The 23,667-nt window shown below is 42.8% G+C and overlaps 1 protein-coding gene across 1 annotated transcript in view; it reads left to right on the top strand.

Moving 5' to 3' along the window:
• Window positions 1–23,667, top strand: part of xpnpep1 (X-prolyl aminopeptidase (aminopeptidase P) 1, soluble) — a 74,139-nt gene that overhangs the window by 19,645 nt on the left and 30,827 nt on the right. The window contains exons 6-12 of the mRNA XM_048550772.2: window positions 3,555–3,698; window positions 5,499–5,594; window positions 11,437–11,518; window positions 14,462–14,672; window positions 18,355–18,444; window positions 18,761–18,811; window positions 19,045–19,103. Coding sequence (XP_048406729.1) covers window positions 3,555–3,698; window positions 5,499–5,594; window positions 11,437–11,518; window positions 14,462–14,672; window positions 18,355–18,444; window positions 18,761–18,811; window positions 19,045–19,103 — 733 coding nt within the window. The remainder of the gene's footprint in view (window positions 1–3,554; window positions 3,699–5,498; window positions 5,595–11,436; window positions 11,519–14,461; window positions 14,673–18,354; window positions 18,445–18,760; window positions 18,812–19,044; window positions 19,104–23,667) is intronic.

Consider the following 23,667-nt stretch of genomic DNA (forward strand, 5'->3'; position numbering starts at 1 on the left):
AGGCAATATACGGAAGCAATGCCTTTGGCCTCAAACTGGTGTGGAATAAAGGATAGAACTCTATAGAGAGACAGAGAAAACATCAGCCTTCAATGGTGAGAACACTTGGTAGAATTCCTAAACCACAATACAGTCGCTGAATAAGATACGTTTCAGGAAATCCCTTAACTCTCCATCAAAGATGATCTTGCTTCCTACCTAGTGTGGCAGACATTGAAGCCTCCATTAGACACACAAAAAATGGAGAAGTGTAGATGGGACTCCAGTGGAGATTTCCAAACTTGGGTGAGCAGAGCATACCCGTCACTTCTACAAACAGTTCCTGAAAATCTGGAGTGAAGAAGAAATCCCTGCTGATCTCAGCGATGCTGCCGTAGCCACCAGCTTCAAGAAAGGACACAAAGTGGACTGTGGGAACGGTTGAGAAAAATCCAAGCTCTCCATCACTGCGCCGATCATCACCAAAATCTTCACTAAGCACCTTCTCCCAGGTTTGGAGAAAAACAGTTCGGCAGACGAAGGAAAGGGTAAAGTTCAAACTGGGAGAATCAGTCACTTCTAATGGATCCCAAAAGTCGCTGACGGTGGGTTCTGTGTGGTAGTAGCCCATGTGATGACAAGGCCTGGTGTTTGGGTTTTGGGGTAAAGATATGGAAGAAGGTGCTCAGGGACTAAAAGTCTTGATCTCAATACTAAGTCCTGAAGGTTGCAGAACCCCTAAATGGAAAGTCAGATGCTGTTGTTCCAGCTTGTGCTGAGCTTTGCTGGAGCACTGCAGCAAACCTGGAAATGGCAGTTAATACTCCTTGGTATGTGGAGGTTGGTGGGTAGTAAGTGATTACCAGGGGGACCCTAATGCTGTTGTGGGAGGGACAAGAAGTGGTGAAGGTTGAAGTGTGGGCGATGTGTCAGACATTGCCAAAAATCTTGTCAGCCACGGAGCTGGGGAATCCTTGGTTGAGGAAGAAGGTGAACATTTTGGAGGCTCCCTTGTTAAAGTTGGCATCATCAGAACAGGCATGACAGAGATGGAAACATGGCCTTCATCTATCTGACTGAGGCTTTGACTCAGTCGATTGGGAAGTGAAACTACAGAGGGTGACGGGTGCCTGGAATTCACTGACTGATTCAATGGTGGAGGCAGCGACCCTAAACCCTCTCTTAAAATATACCTGGATCTGCAAGGTGCTGTAAACTGCAGGGCCTTGGGTCTTATGCTGGCAGATGGGATTAGAAAGGGTATGTGGGTCTCTCTGGGTCAGCAGGGATGAGATGGGCTGAAAGACCCCTCCCCCAGTTTTCTGCACTGTACCATTTTGATGGTTCTAGGTGCTGTAGAAGACCCAGCCAAAGGCTGCCTGTCCAGTGAAACTCATCAACATCCTCCATCTCCTCCACATTGAGATGTCAGTGAAGGCCCTCACTGATGGTAATATGACAGAATTCTTTGAGGTCAAGCAGGATGTGTCTTCCCCCACCCTTTTCTCCATCTTTATCACTACCGTTCTTGGTGTTATTAACTAGCTTCCCAGTGGGATGGGTGTTGCTTACAAGATGGACAGAACTTTTCAACCTCAACAGATTGAAATCCAAGAAATAAACAACATTGACCTTGCTTGTGGAACTTAAGTGTGTGGGTGACAGTGTCAGTTCGACTGTCTCGGAAGAGAATCCTCAAGTCTGACAGATTTCCATTGTGGAAGCATATCAAAGAATTTAGTCTCAACCTCAAGAAGACTCAAACCTTTACCAATCTGTCCCAGGTCAGGTTCTGGCCCATTCCTCCATTAAGACCAATGGAGAAATCCTCCCAAATGTGGAACATTTCCCTTCCCAAAGAAGCGATCACCCATCTAAAGCTAGCACCAATGTGGGGAGTCAACATCACACCCAATCTGTGAGTGTTGCCTTCAGTCACCGAAGGCCGAGAGTCTTCGACCGTGACACCCATGCTTTATCAAGAGCCTGGGTATAAGGCAGGCATTTTTTTGACTCCTGAGCCTGGCTCTGAAATTTGGACAGTGTACAGATGCCAAGTCAACACCCTTGTAGTACCATCACTGCTGTTTGAGATGGATTACATAGAACATAGAACATAGAAAAGTACAGGCCCTTCGGCCCACGATGTTGTGCCGTGGAATAATCCTAATCCAAAAATAAAATAGCCTAACCTACATTCCCCTAATTCACTGCTGTCCATGTACATGTCCAGCAGTCGCTTAAATGTCACTAATGACTCCGCTTCCACGACTACCACTGGCAAAGTATTCCATGCGCTCACAACTCTCTGGGTGAAGAACCTCCCTCTGACGTCTCCTCTATACCTTCCTCCTAACACCTTAAAACTATGACCCCTCGTGGCAGCCAATCCTGCCCTGGGGAAAAGTCTCTGGCTATCGACTCTATCCATGCCTCATGTTTATGCATGGGAGACCCTCATCAAGAACAAACAACTTGATAAAACTGAGGAAGTACAGAAAATGAAGAGGAGAGAGGAATGCCAGTGATCTTAATGCTAAGGACCTCTTCCATGTCCCGGAAACACCTTCCAAATGTCTGGCTGGAGATGGGCTGTAGGATCAGACTCAGTCACACAAGGACCCATGGAACCCAGGACCAGAGACACCGGATTTCCTAAGTGGACAGTGATTGCTAGCCACAAGGAGTTAAAAATAATTACAGTTTAGAAAAAGTCACATTAATGATACACAAAGATAGTAATAACAACTGGTCCTTAAAGTTTTAATCATTTGTCTTTTCATTGTCTGTGTTTAAGATCAGATGGGAATAGGAGTGAAGAAGCCACCATGTAGCTTTTAATTGTCTGTGGCCATTTGCTGGTACTGTCTCATACATATTTTACACTGTCCTGACGGATAGTGAACATGGTATGTTTGCTGTCGTTGTTGCCCTGAAACTGACATTAATATCTGGAAAATGCATGTGCCCAGTTCAACAGGGAAATTTAAACCTTACAATCAGTAATATTTCAAAAATAGGCCTCTCCATTGGAAGGGCTATTGAAGTTTTCATGGACTGCAGTCAGTTAGAAAACACTGAACTGATGAAAATTTACCATTTAATTTTATTTGCATTGCTGTAGCACCTTTGAAAAAGCTAGCCCTTGTTGAATGAGGTGGAACTGGTATTTTGCTGGTGTTCCTCTGAAAATCTCTTTGGGCCCTGAAAAAAATTGTGGAATGTCAAATGTAACCATCATCATAAATTTCAAACTAAAAAATACTGGAAAATTTTTGATAATGTAGGTCCTACTATAATCTCAAAGCGTATCTCGAGTAATAGTTTCATAGTCCAAAATAAGGAAAGAATATCAATGATTTTGTTTCCTAGTTTGTCTGTGAGAACACTTGAATTTTATTGGTTACTTACCTTGAGATAAAACCTGTTGCTAGGTTGTTGGAGATCTCTTTGGCTTGGCCCCACGTTTTAGCTAAAATTGTGAAGGTACAAGCCCAAGCCATGGTGATAGCTATATCTTTGTGACTCACTTTCTTCAAAGTCAGAATCTTGGATCACAGAGTTTTTTTTTTCAGACCAATGGAAGAGCTTGTCTAAAGCGATGAAGAACGCAGGACATCACCTTGTGCCTCTGAAAGAAAACCTTGTGGATATGATTTGGAAGGACCAGCCAAGCAGACCTTGTAAACCATTGTTGGTCATGGATCTGAGTTACACTGGTGAGTATGTTCACTGTTAGATATTACTCTTCTGTGATCTTGAGTATTATTGTAAACTGAAGGTCGATAAAATTGTAGTTTAATCTCTGCAAAGTAATTGATAGTTAAAAGTATTTGGTATACTTTGGAAGGTTATCTGTAGTATCTGAGACATTGAAATGAAGCATTTTGTTTTTAAATTAGTTTCAAATATAAATGTAATCTTTTCAAATGGTTTTAATGTTCATCAAACTCTTGTGTTGCAAGAAATTGGCATGCAGAATTTTAATTTTATATTTTACTAATTGAGTACTGCCCAACTTTACCATCTGTGTCAGGGCAGCTGGACATCTGAGCATACAGTTCCTTCAATGATTAGTGACTTCATAAATGGAAAGAAACTACACTGTCAAGACCTCTTGGAGGTTTATACCATTCACCTCTCTTTCTTCTAAACTCCGGTAAATGTAGGCCCAGTCTACTGAAATTTATCCCTGTATTCAATTCAGTGTGCCCTTGTTTCAAAGGCTCTAAGGAAAGTATATGCTTCCTTTAGGTAAGGCTACAGATGTTTTCTTAACAAAGCTTGGTTTGTCTCCTTATACTCCAACCCCTTCTGAATAAAGGCACTTGTACAATACATGCTGGAGCCTCATAATTAAAGAAGAATATTTTTCGTTTCTTCCTAATAAAATGCATAACTTCTAACTCTCCCATATTACACTTCTTTACCCACTTTCTCGCTCACTTTCCTTAATTGTCTTTATCCGTTCCCAGCATTTCCTTTTCTCACAGCCTACCAAGTGGAGTCTTGAAACATTTTATTGTGCTTCATGTTTTCATGGAGTTCCAAAACCGTTACTTTGTCGCTTCCAACCAACACAATATAACCTTGCAGATGCTGGAGAATCTGAGATAACAAGGTGTGAAGCTGGATGAACACAGCAGGCCAAGCAGCCTTAGAGGAGCAGGAAAGCTGATGTTTCGGGTCTGGACCCTTCTTCAGAAATTCCTAGTACAGGATAGGAGAAACCAATCTTATAGAATCTCAGCATGGTGGGAAGGATGATTCTCCCATGGATATTCATACAGCAGTCTGTCTGCTGTTTCTGTACAGTAACCAACAACATTGACATCAATCTTTAATCAAAATTTACAGCCTCTACAGAACCGGGTGATCTTTAAGATCCACCTAAATCTCGAAGACGGATTGAGAGAATCTTGCTGTATCTGGTTTGCTGGATCACATCTCTGGCAAAAATTCTCTTCTCTAGCTCTGTACTGGAGTATAAGGCCAGGTTTTTATGTTTTTCCCCATGGGCTATCTGACAAATGCAGTTTGTAATTTTCGGGATTTTTTTTAACTCGAGAGCTGAGCCTGATTGGGAAGAGGTTTTGTTACAGATGTTTAAAGCCCTGATTAAACCACATCTAGAATAATAATCAACTAATTTGGCTCATGGGTGTGTCTGGACAAAGGGCTATAACATTAAAATCAGAAGCAATCCTTTCAATAGAGAAGTTAGGAGGTAGTCTGGGCTATGGGTGACAGAAGTTTGGACAAAAGCAACAGATCTGAGATCAGTGAATCATTTTAAACTTGAGATCGGTATAGTCCTGCCATTAATGGGAATGGAATCAAGGCAACTAGATGGAAAAAAGGGTGTAGATGAGCTATGAATGTTATAAACAGAAGAAGTATCTGAGCAGTTCATTCATAGTCTCCTGTACTTAAAAACTAATGTAAGTCATTGCTTTGTCCTTTGCTTTGTAGAAGTTATGCTAATAGCTGTTAGTAATTATGTTTTAACTCCGTTTTAGGTATGTCTTGGCAAGACAAAATTGTACAGCAGCGTGTGAAGATGGCAGAGAAAAATGCCAGTTGGCTGGTGATCACAGCCCTTGATGAAGTTGCATGTGGGTGCATTTTTTTTACTTCAAAGATTTTGGCAATTGAAAAAGTCAGTGCTGTCTTAAAAAGAAACGTTCCAAAAAAAGCAGCATTTACTTGATTTAAAAGCTTTTCTGTGTCACCAATTCATGGCATGAAAATATCCCAAAGTTTCCCAAAAGTACTTGTATAACATTCACTGAAACTGGTAACTTGTCCCAGTCATCCCATGCCGAGGTTAATGTTTCCCCAGTCGATCTCTTCAAACTTTACAAGTTTGTTGTTCTGCTTCTTTTTCCAATATTCTATTTGGCTTCTAGACATGTCTGCTGTTTGCCTTGGCTGCTCCCGGGGGTAGAAGGTTCTGCATTCAAATTACTATCCAGATAAAAACAAGATTCTCCTGAAACTCTGGTGCAAGGAAAAATGAGCACCAGCAAAGCAGTCTGTTGCACATTGCTCCGATGCAGTGCTATCACTTAGCGGGAACAGAAGATCCCCTTGGATGGCCAGAGGCCGAAGCATAATCTCCATTCAGTTTATCTCACTTTCACTCCTGAAAGAGCCCTCATGTGATTCAGCGGCTCATTCAAAACTACAGTGACAAATAAAACCTGCAACATCCCCTCAGTGACCTGACTGGTAACTCATGGAGCTGACAAGCCAAACCCATAAGGTTCCTTGCCCTTGTCATCATGTACCAATCTCCATCAGACTCAATGATGTATAACTCAACTCAACAATGCTCATCATCTCAAGTCATTTTGAGCCAATTCATTTCCCTGGCACCTATTTCTGAGCCATATGGCCCTAGGCCCCCGCATCAGGATCTGAAACAGCAGGTCTGCCCAGACAGTCCTGTTTGTGGATTTTTGGACCCATTGTTTCAACCTGCTCCTGCCCCTCAGAATGCATCTCTTCCTACCTTGACTCAATCTTCTCTCCCCCGGTCTAATCCCTGCCCACATACATCCGTGATTCCTCTGACACTTTATGCCAATTTCAAAATTTCCAGTTTGCAGGCTCCAGCCCGAAATCCCTTTATGCATCTATTCCCCACCAGGAGGGTCCCGGGGCTCTCCACTTCTTCCTGGAGTAAAAGTGTGAATCATCCCCACCCAACACCACCCTCCTCCGCTTGGCTGAGCTCGCCCTCACCCTCAACAACTTCTCTTTGAATTCCTCTCGTTTTCTTCAGGTCAGAGGGGTTGCCCTGGGTACCCGCATCGTCCCTACTTATGGTCTCTTTGTGGGGTATGTTGTTCCAGCCCTGTTCCAGCCCCCACCCACAACTCTTTCTCCGATACATCAATGACATCATCGGTGCTGCTTCCCTCTCTCGTCCGGAATTGGAAAACTTCATCGATTTTGCTTCCAGTTTCCATCCTGCCCTCACTTTCACCTGATCTATCTCTGACTCCCCTCATACCCCTTCCTCGACATCTCTGTTTCCACTTCTAGGGATAAAGTGGTCACTAATATCCACTACAAACCCACTGACTCCCACAGCTACCTAGACTATACATCCTCACACCCTACTTCCTGTAAAGACCCCATCCCATTCTCTCACTTCCTCGGTCTCCGTTGTGTATGTTCAGATGAGGCTAACTTCAACAAGGGAGCCTCCAAAATATCCACCATCTTCCTCAACCAAGGGTGTCCCAGCTGTGTTGTGGACGGGGCTCTCAATCAGGTCCGACACATCTCCCACACTTCTGACCTCACCCCTTCTCTTCCTCCTGCAACAGTGATAGGGGTCCCCTGATCCTCACCTACCATCCCACCAGCATCCACATTCAGAAGATTAACAGACGCCATTTCCACTATCTCCAGCAAGATGCCACCATCAGACACATATTCCCCTCCCCTCCCTTGTCCAACTTCCGCAGGGACCATTCCGTCCAGAACACCCTGGTCCGCTCTCCCTTCACCCTGAACAGCCCTACAGCACCTTACAGCAGATTTCCAGCCACTGAAGTCATTCAGTTTTTGCTATGATTTGAGCTGCAATACCTCAAACCTCTTAAATATCTTCACCACTTCCATTCCCTTCCTTTGTCACTGCCCCAAAATCAAACAGGCTGAGAGAAACCAAATTACAAACCAAAAGAACTGGGGATGCTGTAATTCAGAAACAAAAACAGAAGTTGCTGGAAAAGCACAGCAGCTCAGGCAGTACCTGTGAAGAAAAATTAAAGTTAACGTTTCAGGTCCGGTGATCATTCCTCAGAACAGATGGCAGCTAGGAAAACATCAGTTTATATGGAGGGGAACAGGACAGGGAGTAAAATATAGAATAAAGGATAGAGCCCAAACAGATAGAAAAACAGTTGGGTAGAATGAGGATCTAGCTAGGAGGGTGAATAGCTGTTAAGAGGAACTGTTAGTGACTAACAATAGTAACAGTACGTGTATCAGTAGACAATGTGATAACAAGGCCTGGCGTGTGGTGTCGGGGGCTGGGACATGGGAGAGTTTAGGCCCTAAAATTATTGAATTCAGTATTGAGTCCGGAGGGCCGCAGGGTCCCCAAGCAGAAAATAAGGTGTTGTTCTTCCAGGTTGAATTGAGCCTCACTGGAACACTGCAGCAAGCCAGAGACACAGATGTTGGCCTGGGAACAGGTGAGTTGAAGTGGCAGGCTACAAGTCGCTCAGGATCTTGATTGAGAGCAGAAATGATAAAAGTTGCTGGAAATACTGTTTAGTCAGTCAACAGCTGCAGATAAAGGAACAGTGAGCATTTCTGAGACGTGATCTGTATTAGACAAGTGTGGAGCTGAGGGAAAACTGGGTGAAATACAAAGAACAAATTGGGCAGGTTTATGATAGAGTGAAAGGCAAAAGGAATCACAGAGAGAACAGTTTCTAACAAATAAATTTTTCTGTCATGGATGTTGGTGTGGTTGGGTTGAGAGATCGTGGTAGGTGCACCCACAGTGCTGTTAGAAAGGGAGTCATAGAGTCACAGAGCACGGAAACAGACCCTTCGGCCCAACTTACCCATCCTGACCAAGTTTCCCAAACTACACTAGCCCCACTTGCCTACATTTGGCCCATAGCCCTACAAACCTTTACTGTTCCTGTACCTGTTAGCTTTTTTTTGCATCTACCACTTCCTCTGACAGTTCATTCCACACACGAATCACTCTCTGTGTGAAAAAGTTGAGGCTGCAGGGTTTTCAGCTATTGACAGTGACGGATGGTGATATAGCTCTAAACCAGGATGGTTGGAATGAACTTCCAAGGGAAGTGTTTCCAAGCGTCCGGTGCCCTTATCCTTCTCCATGATGGAGAATGCTGGTTTGGAAGCTGTTGTCAAGGGAACCATGGTAAATTGTTGTTGTACAGTTTGTAAATGGTATACGCTCATGCCACCCAGTGCTAATGTGGATGGAATGAATGTTTAAGCTGCCGGTTGCGGTATCAGTCAAACAGACTGCATTGTCTTAGGTTGGTGGGATGGCATTGAGTGTTGTTGGAACTGTACCCAATGAGGCACATGGGGAGTATTCCAGCACACTCTTGATTTGTTCTTTGTAGATGGTGTTCAGGCTTTCGGGTGTCAGAAAGTGAGTTAATTGCTGCAAAATTCTCAATGTTTATCCTGCTCTTCTTGCCACAGTATTTACCTGGTTGGTCCAATTCGATTCGCCTGGTCAATGGCAACCACAGAAAGTTGACAATGGGGCATGCGTTGATGATAACATCATTGAATGTTGAGGAGAGATGATTTGCTTCTGCAGACAATCATCCTCATTTCTGCCTGAATGTTAATTCTTATGCTGTATTGTTTTTTGTTCTTTACAGAACTGGCTTAGGCATAGGAGACAGAGGGTGGTGGTGGAAGGATGCTTTTTGGAATGGAGAGTTGTGACTAGTGGTGTGCTACAGGGCTGGGACCGCTGCTGTTTGTGATCTATACTAATGATTTGATAGAAGACGTAACTGGTCTAATTAGTAAGTTTGCGGACGAAAGATTGGTGGAGTTGCTGATAGTGAGGATTGTCAGAGGATACACTGGGATGTGGATCAGTTGTAGGCATGAGCAGAAAAATGGCAGATGGAGTTTAATCCGAACAAGTGTGAGGTGATGCATTTTGGAAGGTCAAATACAGGTGGAAATCATACAGTGAATAGCAGAACCCTTAGGAATATTGACACGCAGAGGGATCTGGATGTGCAAGACCACAGATCACTGAAGGTGGCAGTGCAGGTAGGTAAGGTAGTAAAAAAGGCTTATGTCATGCCTACCTTCGGTGGAAGGGGCATTGAGTGTATGCTGCAGGTTTATATGACTTTAGTTAGGCCACATTTGGAATATTGCGTACAGTTCTAGTCACCAATTACGTGAAGCATGTGGATGCATTGGAGAGGAAACTGAAAGGATTTATCAGAATATTGCCTGGTGTGGAGGCTTTTAGCTATAAAGAAAGGTTAGATGGACTGGGTTTGTTTATTTTCACTGGAACACAGAACGTTGAGGGGTAATCTGATAAAAGTTTATATGATTGTGAATGGCAGGCGTATAGTGGAAAGTATGAGGCTTTTTCCCAGGGTGGAGGGCTGAGTTACTCAGGGACACAGGTTCGAGATTCAGGGGGAGGTGGTTAAAGGAGATATGAGAGGCAAGTTTTTCACACAAAGGGTGGCGAGTGCCTGGAACGCGCTGCCTGAGGAGGTGGTGAAAGCAGACACAGCATTCAAGAAATACCTGGACAAATGCATGAATAAGAAGGGAATAGATAGATATGGATCCTGTAAGGGAAAACACTTTTAGAATGGAAGGGCAAAGTGTGTTGGCACAAGCTTAAAGGGCCGAAGGGCCTCTTCCTGTGCTGTATTGTTCTTTGTTGTTCTTCTTTTGAAACAGCTTGGCTGAGTGGTGTAGATACTTCTGGAGCAGATGTTTTCCATACTATTGTTGGAATATTGTCAAGGCCTATAGCTTTTGCAGTATCCAGTGCCTCCAACCATTTCTTGATGTTACATGGAGTGAATTGGTTGAAAACTGTGAATGCTGGGGACAGGGTATACTCAGTGTGAGATGGAACATCTACTTTGATGAAGATTGTTGGAAACATTTCAGCCTCGTCTTTTGCCCTGATCTGCTGGACTTCCCTAACATTGAGGAGGGGTCTTATGGAACCTCACCCCTTTGTTTGTTGTTTTGTCCACCACCATTCATGTAGTAGGACTGTGGAGCTTAGATCCAGTTAGTTAGTTGTGGGATCTCTTAGCTCTGTCTGTCACTTGCTGCTTTTGCTGTTTGGCACACAGCAGTCCAGTTTTGTAGCTTCACTAAGTTGACACCTCATTTTAAGGGTTGGTGCGTCATTAGTCAATGTCAGGTGGTCCCTTTGGTTTAGTTACTTTTTAACTTTTCTTGAGTGGCACGGCCCAAAAAGTGGCTTGCTAGCCATTCCCAAAGGACTTTAAGGTTAACCAGATCAGGTCAAGTTCACCATGGCTGGTTAAGTGTGACAGTTAACAATGGTGTAGTAGAATTTAAGTTCTGCTTTGTGCTGTGTTGGGATTTGAACCTGTGTCTCCAGAGCATTATCCTGGGCCTCCGCGTTGCTCATCTAGTGACAATGCCACAATACCACTGTGTCGCAGAGTGAGGTAGTGGGAATGATGATAGGCAGGTAAGGAAACCAGAGGGATCTCGAGGATCTGTGAATGTCAAGAGCAGCATCATTGCTGACAGCTGCTGTTTAAAGAAACGGGAACAATTGTTCTGCTCTGAAATTGTGGATGCCAGTGTTGAGTCCGGAAGGCTACAAATCACCTGTTTGAGAGAAGAGGTTTTGTTCCTGCACCTTTTAAGATTGATTGTAATGTTTTGATTTTCCTCCCTTCTCCACAGGGCTGTTTAACCTTCGTGGCTCTGATATACAGTACAACCCTGTGTTCTTCGCCTTCACCATCATTGGCCTAAACTCCATTCGGTAATTTGGGTTCTCACAGAACCCTTCGTTTTATCTTATCTCAAGCTTTGAAATTTAAACATTCAAGTAACAATGGCTTTTAATGGCAGTTTTTCAAAGGCTGTAACAAACCCTTCCTTTGAGACTTATTGAATTTTAGATATGCCTGACACTGATGGTTTAAAAACTCTAAATTCCCAGAGGTGATGTAATTTAGTTATGTGGAGAGAGTGGAAAAGCTGGGGACGTTCTGTTTGGAGGATCTGAGATGACTGAGATAAGGAAGTTTCTTCTCTGAGGGTTGAGTGTCTTTGGAACTCCTTGCTAGAGAGACCTGTGGGGGCAGTCTTTATGTATTTTTAAGGCTGAGATAGGTAGATTGCCAATTAGTTTGGGAATTGAGGGTTACAGGAAAGGGCAGGGAAGTGAATACAAGAAATGTTGGATCTGCCGTGATCCTTTTGGAGGATGGAGTAGGCTCAATGAGACAAACAGCCTACTCATTTTCTTATTTCCTATGTTTTTATAGTGTGCTAATATTGTAGCTAATTGCCTGTTTAATATTGAAATGTTTACTAACTCCATCAATAAATCTGAAAAGACAACTGCAATATGCTGTTGTTTAGATGTTAGTACCATGAGTATTTGAAATGTGAAATCTATCTATTTTCAAATGCTTTGCATTCCATCAGTTTTCTTGTTTTAGCTTTTCTGCTCACCTGTCTCCTTGCATCCTTTTTCATTTAACTCCTTCAGTGTGTCCTGTTCTTTTCTTTTTTATGTTAGCTTATTTAGCTTTTCCTTGAATGTATCTCTGCATTTCACAGCTACCAATCCCAGTGGCAGCAAGAGTCACAGTTTAATCACTCTTTGGAGAAAGGTGTTTCTTCTGAATATCTTATTGGATTTATGAGCGGTTTTTGTATGATTACTGCCACTGGCTGTAGTTTTGGATGTAAGTAGAACATCTCTGATGTCTACCAAATGGAACCATTTTATAATTTACACATCTCTGTTAGGTCATTCCTCTAGTTTTTGGCTTCTAAAGAAAAAAAGGCTCGGGTCGAGCTTGCCTGATTGGTGTAACCTCTCGGGCCTTGGAAATCTGTTTTTGTTCCAGCCCCAGTCTGTCTGTTTCATTTTACAACATGAGAACAAACTGTTCATGCTGTTTGCCAAATGTGACCTAATCAAAGTTCAGTACAAGTTTAGTATAATTTCAAGGGACATTGGATTGAGGAGTGCACCCTTTGAGCTTACTCCACCATTGTCTATGATAGTGGCTGATCTGTTCGTGATCACAGCATCACTGTTCTCCATCATGTTTGATTCCCTTGTATCTCAAAAATCAGACTAATTCAATCTTGAATATTTGCAATAACTCAGGCTCCACTGCTTTCTGGGAAGAAAATCCACAAATTAATGACCCACTGAGGGAGTAAACAAAATCCTTATTTCAGTTGTCAGTGGAGACCTCTTGTTTTTAAACTGTGTTGTAAGTTTAGTTTCCTACAAGAGGAGCATTCTTCCTATGTAAAGTGCCTCAGGATCTTGTATAGTTCAATTAGATCTGAAGCTGTTCAGTATCACAAACATTTTGCAACACTAGCTGGCTTGTGACAGGTTTGCTAATCCAATTTCCTTTTTTGTTTGTTTAACTGCTGCTAGTGGATAGGAGCTGGATTGTTTTTCTTTATTCATTAACAGGATGAGGGCATGTCTGGCTAGGCAGCACTTAGTGCCCATCTCTAATTGCCCAGGGAGCAGTTCAGAGTCAACCACATGTGGGTCAGGAGTTATACGTAGGTCAGACCAGGTAAGGATGGTAATTTCCTTCCCTAAAGGACATTAGTGAACCAGATAGGGTTTTCCTACAATCAACAATGGATTCATGGTCATCATTAGATTCTTAATTCCAGATATTTATTGAATTCAAATTGCACCATCTGCCATGGCGGGATTTGAACCTTGATCCTCAATGTGTTATCTGGGTCTCTGGATTGACAGTCCAGCGATAATACCACTAGGCTATTTATTGTCTTTCCTCTGTAAATGGACATAGTTCGCTGTGACACCGTCTGTGAAATAATATGAGTGACATATCTCCAAGTCAGGTTAATGTGTGGCTTGGAGGGGATCTTAGAGGTGATGGTATTCCTATGTACCTGCTGCCCTTGCCCTTCCAAATGGTTATCATAGCTTTGGCAAATACTACCAAAAGAGCTTCGGAAATTTGTTCCAATACAACATCTAAGGCAGAAGTTTAGATTAGTAGCAAAGCCTGACCCGAAGCGTTTGACAATCTCAAGTCTGGGTGGTGTAAAGTCAACATGATATCTGCATCCCTGTTAGCCACATCTCAATTTGAATGATCACCGACTGGTTTTGGGGGAGTGCTGCATCGTCGGAGGTGGCATCTTCTGGTTGCAATGTTAAAACAGGATCCCATCTCCCGGATGTTAAAGATCCAATAGCATGATTTTGCAATGAACAGGGTTTTATTCCCAGTGTTCTAACCAATTTTATTTCTTAAATCAACTGATCATGTTGCTGTTTTTGGACCTGGCTACATGTAAGCTGCAGCCACAGACTGCTATGTTTCTTACGTTACAGCAACGACTGTTCTTCAAAATATGTTTTGTTGCCTGTGAATTACTTTCAGATGCCCTGACGTTCATGAACAATCTATGAAAGTGCACGTTTAATTTATTGTCTTTACATATAGTGTTAAAGGCTCTTTGCCAGATGATTATTCCTGCTTTTGCTTTGCTTTTTCACTTTCTCTTGTTTGCTTCAGAAATAAAGTTTTATGAGGCTGCAATAAAAGAAGAGAATGTGGGTTTATTATTGCAAAAGCAATGTGTTTATTTCAAGTGAGTGCATTTTTAAAGCAAAAGCCAATGTCACGAATTCTCAGGAGACTAGTTTCCATTAACATTTTTAAACAAATCTTTTTTATTCCAGACTTTTCATCAATGAGACACATATGGAAGACCCTGTTGTGCGAGAACATTTGCAGCTCGACTGTGAGACAGCACCCAATTTCAAAATAAACATACTCCCCTATAATTCGATTCTGACTGAACTGCAGACAATTTGTTCCAACATGACTTGTAAGGAAAAAGTCTGGATCAGTAGCAAAGCCAGCTATGCTCTTTGTGAAGCAATCCCAAAGGTCTGTTGACAGTCAGTACTGTAATATTAATTTGTCAAAACCAAAAACACACTTTTCAACCAGTAGCCAAGGATGCAGACTGCTGTTTTGTTCATGAAACAGGTCCCCAAAGGGTTCTGCATGTATTTGCATATCGAAGAAAAATTGTCTGAGATTGTCAAACAGCAGAGTAGGGGTCTCTGGTGTATTTTGTTGACCTGCCAGTGAGTCTCGGTTTAAATTCCAGGCAGCGCTGATTTGGAAATTAATTTGACCACGTTTTGCCAGGAATAGCATGGGTATCAGGCACTCTGGAGAAGAGCTCCACTTCAGTGAGCTGGGAAAATGTGCCCATCCAGAAAGTATCCCACATGAGCTTATTTTCAAACACAGAGTGGGTTTTATACCATATGGTTCAAGTGGAGACAAGCTGCAGCAGGAGGATAAACTGAGAAAATAATGTACAAGTGCCAGCAGACTGCTGATGGATGTTGCAAATAAGCTTCTAATCTCGGAATCATTTGCAGTCTGGTATCTGCGGTTCCTGCAAGGGAAAGTGTTCCTGAATGTCTGATTGCTGCCTGGAACTCTGAAAAATTCAGACCAGGAGACCTACTTGATGCACATACATACGTAGGGCATCTCTACCACAAAATGCGAGTTCTTTGATAGCTAGTCTGGAAAGTTCCCTGCTCCCTTATGATTTACATTGAGGTCACTTTAGTTTTAATAAGGTTCAGAAATTCTCCCTCCATCTGGTGATGAATGACACCTCTGGGGAAATACTTTTGCTGCTTCACTTGATGAACAGACCATGTGGTGACTTCATGAGCTTAGATATGGAAAGCTGTGGAATTCGTTCTGCACCCGGCACTGTCTGAGTTTGACCTCATTCAATTTGTCAGATTCCCATCAGCTCAGAGTAACGTAGTTTGTAAAATGGGAGCTCATTGCAAACTGGTGTTTGTGATAGCAGCCGAATTTTGGCATTTTATAAATGAATGCAGATAGCTGCAAATATAAGTTGAACAAGCTGTGTTAGGGAACACACTCTCACAAATGCTTGAAGATTCTCCCAACTATGATCCATCTTTCCACTTTTAGATGCCAGTTGATTAAAATTTTCCCAACCTTTTTTTCTGTTTATCTTTGAAGTTTTCAACATCTACAACTTTTAAAATTTTTTATTTTCAGTTTTTTGTATTTTTAAAGCCCTGTGTCTTGAGAGTAGTTGTGTAAATGCTTAGAATTGCATTTCAATCAAAGACTAATCAAGTCTGTTTTTCTCAATATGAGTAGTAACCACAATATGTTTCTACTTCACTTTGAAAGAATGCATATGTTTAAAGATAACAGTATACTGATGGCAGGTGGGAATCTCTAGGTTTGTACAGCCCTCAAATCACTGCTCACAGCATGTGACATCAAGCTGCTTTTGTTACTCAGTATTGACAATAACAACAATTCGTTGCCCTGGGGTATGGAAACACAGAAGATAGGAACAGAGATGCCTCAGTGTGGAGCTGGAGGAGCACAGCAGGCCAGGCAGCGTCAGAGGAGCAGGGAAGTTAACGTTCTGGGTCAGGACCCTTCCTCGGAAACATTACCTTTCCTGCTCCTCTGATGCTGCCTGGCCTGCTGTGCTCCTCCAGCTCCATTCTGTGTTATCTCTGACTCCAACATCGGCAGTTCTTACTGACTCAAGATAGGAGCAGGAGTAGGTCATTCAACCTTCAAACCTGCACTGCCATTCATGTTGATTATGGCAGTTCATTGAGCTTAATAGTCTAATCCTGTGTGTGTTCATATCTTTGTTCTTCAGCACTGGCATGGCATTTAACAGCCCAGAGCTCAGCACACTTCAACAGGATGAAAATTACAGGAAGGCTCAGCAGCTTAGACACTAATTGAAGGAGATTATATCCAAGCTGCAGGGTATTTCCAGTTTGACCATTTCATAACCTCCAATTTTTAATTTTTGCTGCTTGTCTTTAAATCTTTATTATAGTTGCATTCTGTGCTAACTCGATATTTGAGAATTATAGAGTATCCTCTCAAGTGTTTGCATTTCTGATTGGAAGTTTAGAAAGAAAAGCAAAAAAAAATTCTCTATTGTTTTTCTCTTCCTGTTGTCCCTCAAAAAAACCCCAAATCATCCTGGCTTTTCCCTCTCATTCTGGGACGTCAATGACTCTTGTCAATTTTCTCTAATGGATTTTATTCAGGCTTTCAATAAGGTCGCTCATGGTTGGCTCATCCAGAAGATTAAGATGCATGGGATCCAGTGACTTGGCCATTTAGATTCAGAATTGGCTTGCCCATAGAAGGCAGAAAGTAGTGGCGGAAGGATGTTTCCCAGGCTGGAGGTCTGTGACTAGTGGTGTTCTGCAGGGATCCATACAGGGACCTCTGCTGTTTGTGATGTATATAAATGACTTGGATGAAAATGTAGATGGGTGGGTTAGTACGTTTGCAGACGATACAAAGATCAGTGGAGTTGTCAATAGTGTAGAAGGTTGTCAAAGGATACAGTGGGATATAGATCAGTTGCAGATAGGGAAATGGCAGATGGAGTTTAATCCGGGTAAGTATGAAGTGCTGCACTTTGTGAGATCAAACGTTAAGGAAAAGTAGACAGTTAATGGCTGGACACTGAACAGCACTGATGTATAGAATGATGTTGGGATTCAAGTCCATTGCTCCCTGAAAGTGGCCGGCAAGTAGATAGGGTGGTAAAGAAGGTGTGTGGCATACTTACCTTTATTGGTTGGGGAATTGAGTACAAGAGTCAGGATACCATGTTGCAGCTTTATAAGACTTTGATTAGGCTTCACTAAGAGTATTGCATTCAAATCTGGTCGCCAAATTACAGGAAGGATGTGGAGGCTTTGGAGAGGGTGCAGACGAGGTTTACCAGGATGATGCCTGGATTAGAGGGTACGAGCTATTAGGACAGGCTAGAAAAACCCGGGTTGTTTTCTCTGGAGCGGCAGAGGCTGAGGAGAGACTCGATAGAAGTCTATAAAATTATGAGAGGCATAGCTAGAACTGATGGTCAGAATGTTTTTCCCAGAGTTGAAATGTCTAAAACCAGGAGGCATGTATTTAAGGTGAGAGCGGAAAAGTTCAAAGGAGATGTGAGGGTCAAATGTTTTGCACAGAGTGGTGGGAGTGTGGAATGCACTGAGGGTTGGTGGAGGCAGATATGACAGGGGCATTTAAGAGATTTTTAGATAAGCAAATTAATATGCATGGGATTGAGGGATATGGACCAAGGACAGGCAGAAAGAATTAGTTAAATTTGGCATCATGTTCAGAATGGTGGGCCGAAGGGCCCATTCCTGTGCTGTTCTGTTCTCATTTCTATGAATGAAAGCAAACTTAAGCCAGCAACTCACCATGCTACCAAGTGCAAACCTAATTCTCTTTAAGTTCCTACGATGAAAGCTATAATATTGCACTTACAAGTTGGTGCAGTTGTGCTCCTACTCGTATCAGCATGCCAAAAATCCTAATTATTATCTGGTTACTGACCTATGGTGTCACTAATTGACAATATAGTACAAATAGGCCTTTAAGCAAAGTAAGTTGACTCTTAACTGCCCTCTGGGTAATTAGGGATGGGCAATAAATGCTGGCCTAGCCGGCGATGTCTTCATCCTGTGAACGAATAAAACAAAGTTGTTTGTTTTGATTTTAACAGAGGCTCAGACTGCAGACTGTTTACACCCCCATCTGCATTGCAAAAGCTCTCAAGAATCCAACAGAAATCAAAGGGATGAGACGAGCTCACGTGAGTAATAATAATTTTAATCATGCTTGCTGTCTATAACCTCTACCAGCATCAGCAATTTGAGATGATATTTAAATGTAAATTGCACATATCAGTGTCACCTATTATAACTGTTACCTGGCTAGCAGTCATATTGCTTCTCGTGGAATTTGATGTGCATAAGTTATCATTGGATTTTGCACAAGCCACGGTCCATATGTTGTTTGTCACATCTTCTAAAATGAACTGTAAATTGAAGAAAACGGTGAGAAGCAAGTTAGCAAGGATAATTTACTGGGAATGAAGTTTTTTTTTGTTTTTGTTTGCTTATTTTTAGATTAAAGATGCTGTGGCTCTCTGTGAGCTGTTTACCTGGCTTGAGAAGGAGGTAAGAAAGTTTCTGATTGTTCATATTGGCATCTGTGTTATTTCGGGAATAAATATTCAGGGTCTTTCACACTCATACTATGGGAGCTCTGCTGACTATCTATCACAAGACATGATGTAGACTAAACCACAAACAACTTGTGCTAGGTAAATCATATCAAGCTACTGTAGTTCTGCTTTCCTTTTTAACATTCTCACTATTTCTGGAATATTTATCGAGATTTATTGTTGCAGGTTCCAAAGGGCAACATAACTGAACTGGATGCTTCAGACAAAGCAGCTGAATTCCGCAGGTAAGTCTTAATGCTGTAACCATTTGAGTGTAAGTCTCTATGTAACAGAAACGTTTTACAGAAACCCAAATCCCATATGTTCTTGTGTTGCTACTTGGGAGCATTAGGGAATCATCTCATGGTTAGGATTCCTTACCTTTCTCACCCTTGCTGATTTTAGGTTCTCTGCTTGAATGGAATCATGGTATGTTAGAGTATGCAAAGCCATAGTTGGACCACACAAAAATACTGTGAGTAGTTTCGTCTCCTAATGTAACCAATGAGATGTGTGCCTGGCTGTGTGCATGACAGTCCAAAGAAGGTTCACTGTGTTCAACCTGAGTATGGAGGGACATTCTTATGAAGCAAGGTTGAGAAGGTTGGACTTGTATTCATTGGAGTTTAGAAGACGAAAAGAAGACCTTATTGAAACATACAAGATTCTTAAGTCTGCTTTACAGGGTAGATGCAGAGAGGTTGTTTCCTCTTGTGGGAGAGCATAGGACTAGAGGGCATCATCTCAGAATTAGGATGTCACCCTGTAAAGACAGAGATGAGGAGGAATTTCTTCTCTGAAAGTTATCAATCTGTGGAATCCTTTACCGCAGAGGACTGTCGAGGCTGGGCTGTTTAATATACTCAAGGCTGAGACAGACTTTTACTCAGGAAGGGAATCAAGCTTTAGGGGGAATATCATAAAAGTGAGGTTGAGGGTTATCAGATCAGCTGGCTGGCAGAACAGACTGAATGGGCCTGAATGACTTCTACTACTCCATGCTGTGGTCTTATGGGAGCTTGAAATTTAGAATTATAGCAATTTGCAGCACAGAGAGAAGCCACTGATCCCATTATACTTCTGCTAGCATTAAAACAAAAGTGCCGTCCAACTTAATGTTACTTGTTCCATGCTCCTTTTGGTTATGGTACATCAAGCACAATTCAAGTACTTTTTGAATGTAATGTGGGTTACTGCTTAGCGCAGTTTTAGCTAGTCCATTCCGGACACATGCGCGCACGCAGAGGGAAAAGCTCCCCTCAACACTCCTCTAATTTTTCTGTCAATTACTATAAATCAGTGCACCCTTGTTAATTGACCTGTGAGCTAAGGGAAGTAAATCTTTTCTGTTAATTTCTTCCAGACCCCTAATTTAATTCGCCTCCATTAAACCTCTGCTCAGCCTCCTGAAAATAAACAACCTCAGCTTGTCAGGATGTTTACAAGTATTAAATGTTGAAGTAAAACTGTGACTTTTGTTGAACAGAAACAAAACCCAATTTCAGTCAACAGAAACCGATCTAATTTGGGATTCTCAAGCTGCCAGTAAAAAATCTTGCAAATGTCTGGTGATGTACAATTTAATGTGGTTTGCTTGGTCACCGTAAATCAGTCCCACTGGTTAATTAGCCAGTGTATATTCCAAAGATCCCTGAATAATGTGGTTCTTCTCTGTAAGCACATGTAGCTGATATCATGCTGTGCCTGTAATCTATTTGCTCAAATTTATGTTTTCATTTTGTGAACCTGGAGACTTGCAGTCAATACCTCTGCTACATTATGCTGATTTATGTAGATCTTTAAATATAGGCAAATTAATGGGATTAAACTGAGTCTGCTGCAGGGAGTGAGGAAATCAACAGGAAGGAGAAACATACTTGATCTCACCCTTACCAATCTGCTGGCTGCAGATGCATTTGCCCATGACAGTATTGAGAAAAGTGACTACCAAAGAAGACCTGACTTCACATTGAGAATACCCTTCGTCATGTTCTGTGGCACCATCAACATGCTAAATGGGGCAGAGTTCAAACAGATCAAGCAACTCAAGACTTGACATCCATGAGGCCATCAACAGCAGCAGAATTGTACTCCAGCACAACCTGCAATTTCAAAGCCTGGCATATCCCCCATACAACCATTTACATCAAACCAGGGCATCAACCCTGGTTCAATGGAGAGTGCGGGGGGGTGGCGGCGGGGCATGCCAGGGGCAGCATCAGGCAGAGCGAAAGATGAGGTGCCAGCTGGTGAAGCAACCAAACAGGACCACTGTACACCAAACGGCATAAGCGGCAAGTGATAGACAGAGCCATGTGATCCCACAGCCAACCAATCAGATCTAAGGTCTGCAGTCCTATCATCCAGATGTGAATGGCGGTGGACAATTAACTCACAGAAGGAGGAGGCTTCACGAATATCCTTATTCTCAAGCATGGAAGAGCCCAACTCATCAGTGTAAAAGCTAAGGCAGAAGTGCCAAGAGGATAATCCCCAGCATCACAGATACCAATCAATGTGATATCAATAAACTGTTGCGACACTGGAAGCTGTAAAGTCTATGGATTCTGACAGCAGCAGCATGGAGACTCGTGCTCCAGAACTTGCCGCTCCCTTAGCCAAGCCCTTCCAGTGCAGTTGTGACACTGGCAGCTACCTGACAATGGAAAATTGTCCGGATATGTCCTGTACACAAAAATCAGGACAAATCCAATCCGACCAATTACCGCCCCATCAGTCAACTCTCAATCATCAGTAAAGTGATGGAAGGTGTCAGTAACAGTGCTATGAAGCAGCACCTGCTCAGCAATAACCTGCTCAGTGACGCCCAGTTTGTGTTCTGCCAGGGCCACTCAGCTCCTGACCTCATTACAGCCTCGGTTCACACATGGACAGAAGGGCTGAATTCCAGAAGTGAGGTGAGAGTGACAGTCCTTAACATCAAGACTGCATTCGACCAAATGTGACCCCTAGTGAAACTGGAATCAGGGTGTATCAGGGGATTGGAGTCATATCTGGCACATAGGAGGATGGCCTTGTTTTTGGAGGTCAGTCATCTTAGCTCCAGGACATCTCTGTAGGGCCGTGTCCTTGGCCCAACCATCTTCAGCTCCTTCAGCAATGACCTTCCCTTCATCATTAGGTCAGAAGTGGGGATGTTCGCCGATGATTGCACAATGTTCAGCACCATTCGTGACTCCTCAGATACTGAAGTAGTCCATATTCAAATGTAGCAAGATCTAAACAATATCCAGAATTGGGCTGACAAGTGGCACGTGACATTCGTGCTGCACACGTCAGTCAGCGATCGTCACCAAAAAGAGACAATCTAACCACAACTCATTGACATTCAATAGCATCACTGACTCCCCCACAATCCACATCCTCGGTGTTACCATTGACTGCAAACTAAGCTGGACTTGCCACATAAACACAGTTGACAACGAGAGACTTTGAGTTTTTTGAAGAGTTCGGCAAGTGGATGGATGAGGGTAGGGCAGTGGATGTTGTCTATATGGACTTCAGTAAGGCCTTTGACAAGGTCCTGCATAACAGGCTAGCTATGATGCTCGGTTGCATGGGATCTAGCTAACTGGGATCAAAATTGGCTCAGTGGTAGGAAGCAGAGGGTGATGGTTGAAGGTTGTTTCTCAGACTGGAGGCCTGTGACTAGCGGTGCGCTACAGGGATCGATGCTGGGACCTTTGTTTGTTATTTATATAAATGATCTGGATGTGAATGTACAAGGCATGATTAGTAAGTTTGTGAATGGTACAAAATTCAGGAAGTGTCGTTGAAAGTGAAGGAGGTTATTAAAAATTACAGAAGGACCTTGATCAAATGGGGAAGTGGGCTGAGGATTGGCAAATGCAGTTCAAACAGGCAAGTGTGAGGTGTTGCACTTTGGAAAGTCAAACCAACATAGGACTTATACAGTAAATGGTAAGGCCCTGAGGAGTATTGTGGAACAGAAGGACATAGGAGTACAAGTGCATAGTTCAGTGAAAGCAGCGTCACGGATAGGCAGGGTGATGAAGAAGATATGGAGCATGCTGGCCTTCATTGGCTGAGGTGCTCAGCATAGGAGTTGAGATGTTATGTTACAGTTGTGTAAGTCATTGGTGAGGGCGAACTTTGGAGTATTGTGTACAGTTTTGACCCCCCTGTTGTAGGAAAGACATAGTTAAACTAGAAAGCGTGCAAAGAACAGTTACGAGGATGTTGCCAGGACTAGTAGGCCTGAGCTACGTGAAGAGGTTGGCCAGGATAGGACTTTATTCCTTGGAACGTAGGAGGATGCAGGGTGACCTTTTTGAGGTGTATAAAATCATTAGGGGCATAGACAGGATGAATGCATATAGTCTTTTTCCCCCAGGGATGGGGAATTGAAAACTAGAGGGCACAGGTTTAAGGTGAGAGGGAAAATATTTAAGAAGGACCTGAGGGGCACCTTCTTCACTCAGAAAGTGGAGGATATATGGAACGGGCTGCCAGAGGAAGTAGTTGAGGCAGATACAGTAGCAACATTTAAAAAAGCATTTGGATAGGTACGTGGATGGGAAGGGTTTGGAGTGATAGGGACCAAATGTGGGCAATTGGTATTAGCTGAGTAGCTACTATGGTCAGCTTGGACCAGTTTAGGCTTAAGGTCCTGCTTCCATGCTGTATTTACTCTGTGACTCTTAAGAGCAGCTCAGAGGCCAGGAATACTGCAGCGAGTAACTCACCTCGTGACTCCCCAAAGTCTGTGTGTCATCCACAGTACACAAGTCAGGAGTTTGATGGAATCCTCCCCACTTGACTGGATAG

Source organism: Stegostoma tigrinum, chromosome 20 (assembly GCF_030684315.1).
Source record: "Stegostoma tigrinum isolate sSteTig4 chromosome 20, sSteTig4.hap1, whole genome shotgun sequence".
Lineage (NCBI taxonomy): Eukaryota > Metazoa > Chordata > Chondrichthyes > Orectolobiformes > Stegostomatidae > Stegostoma > Stegostoma tigrinum.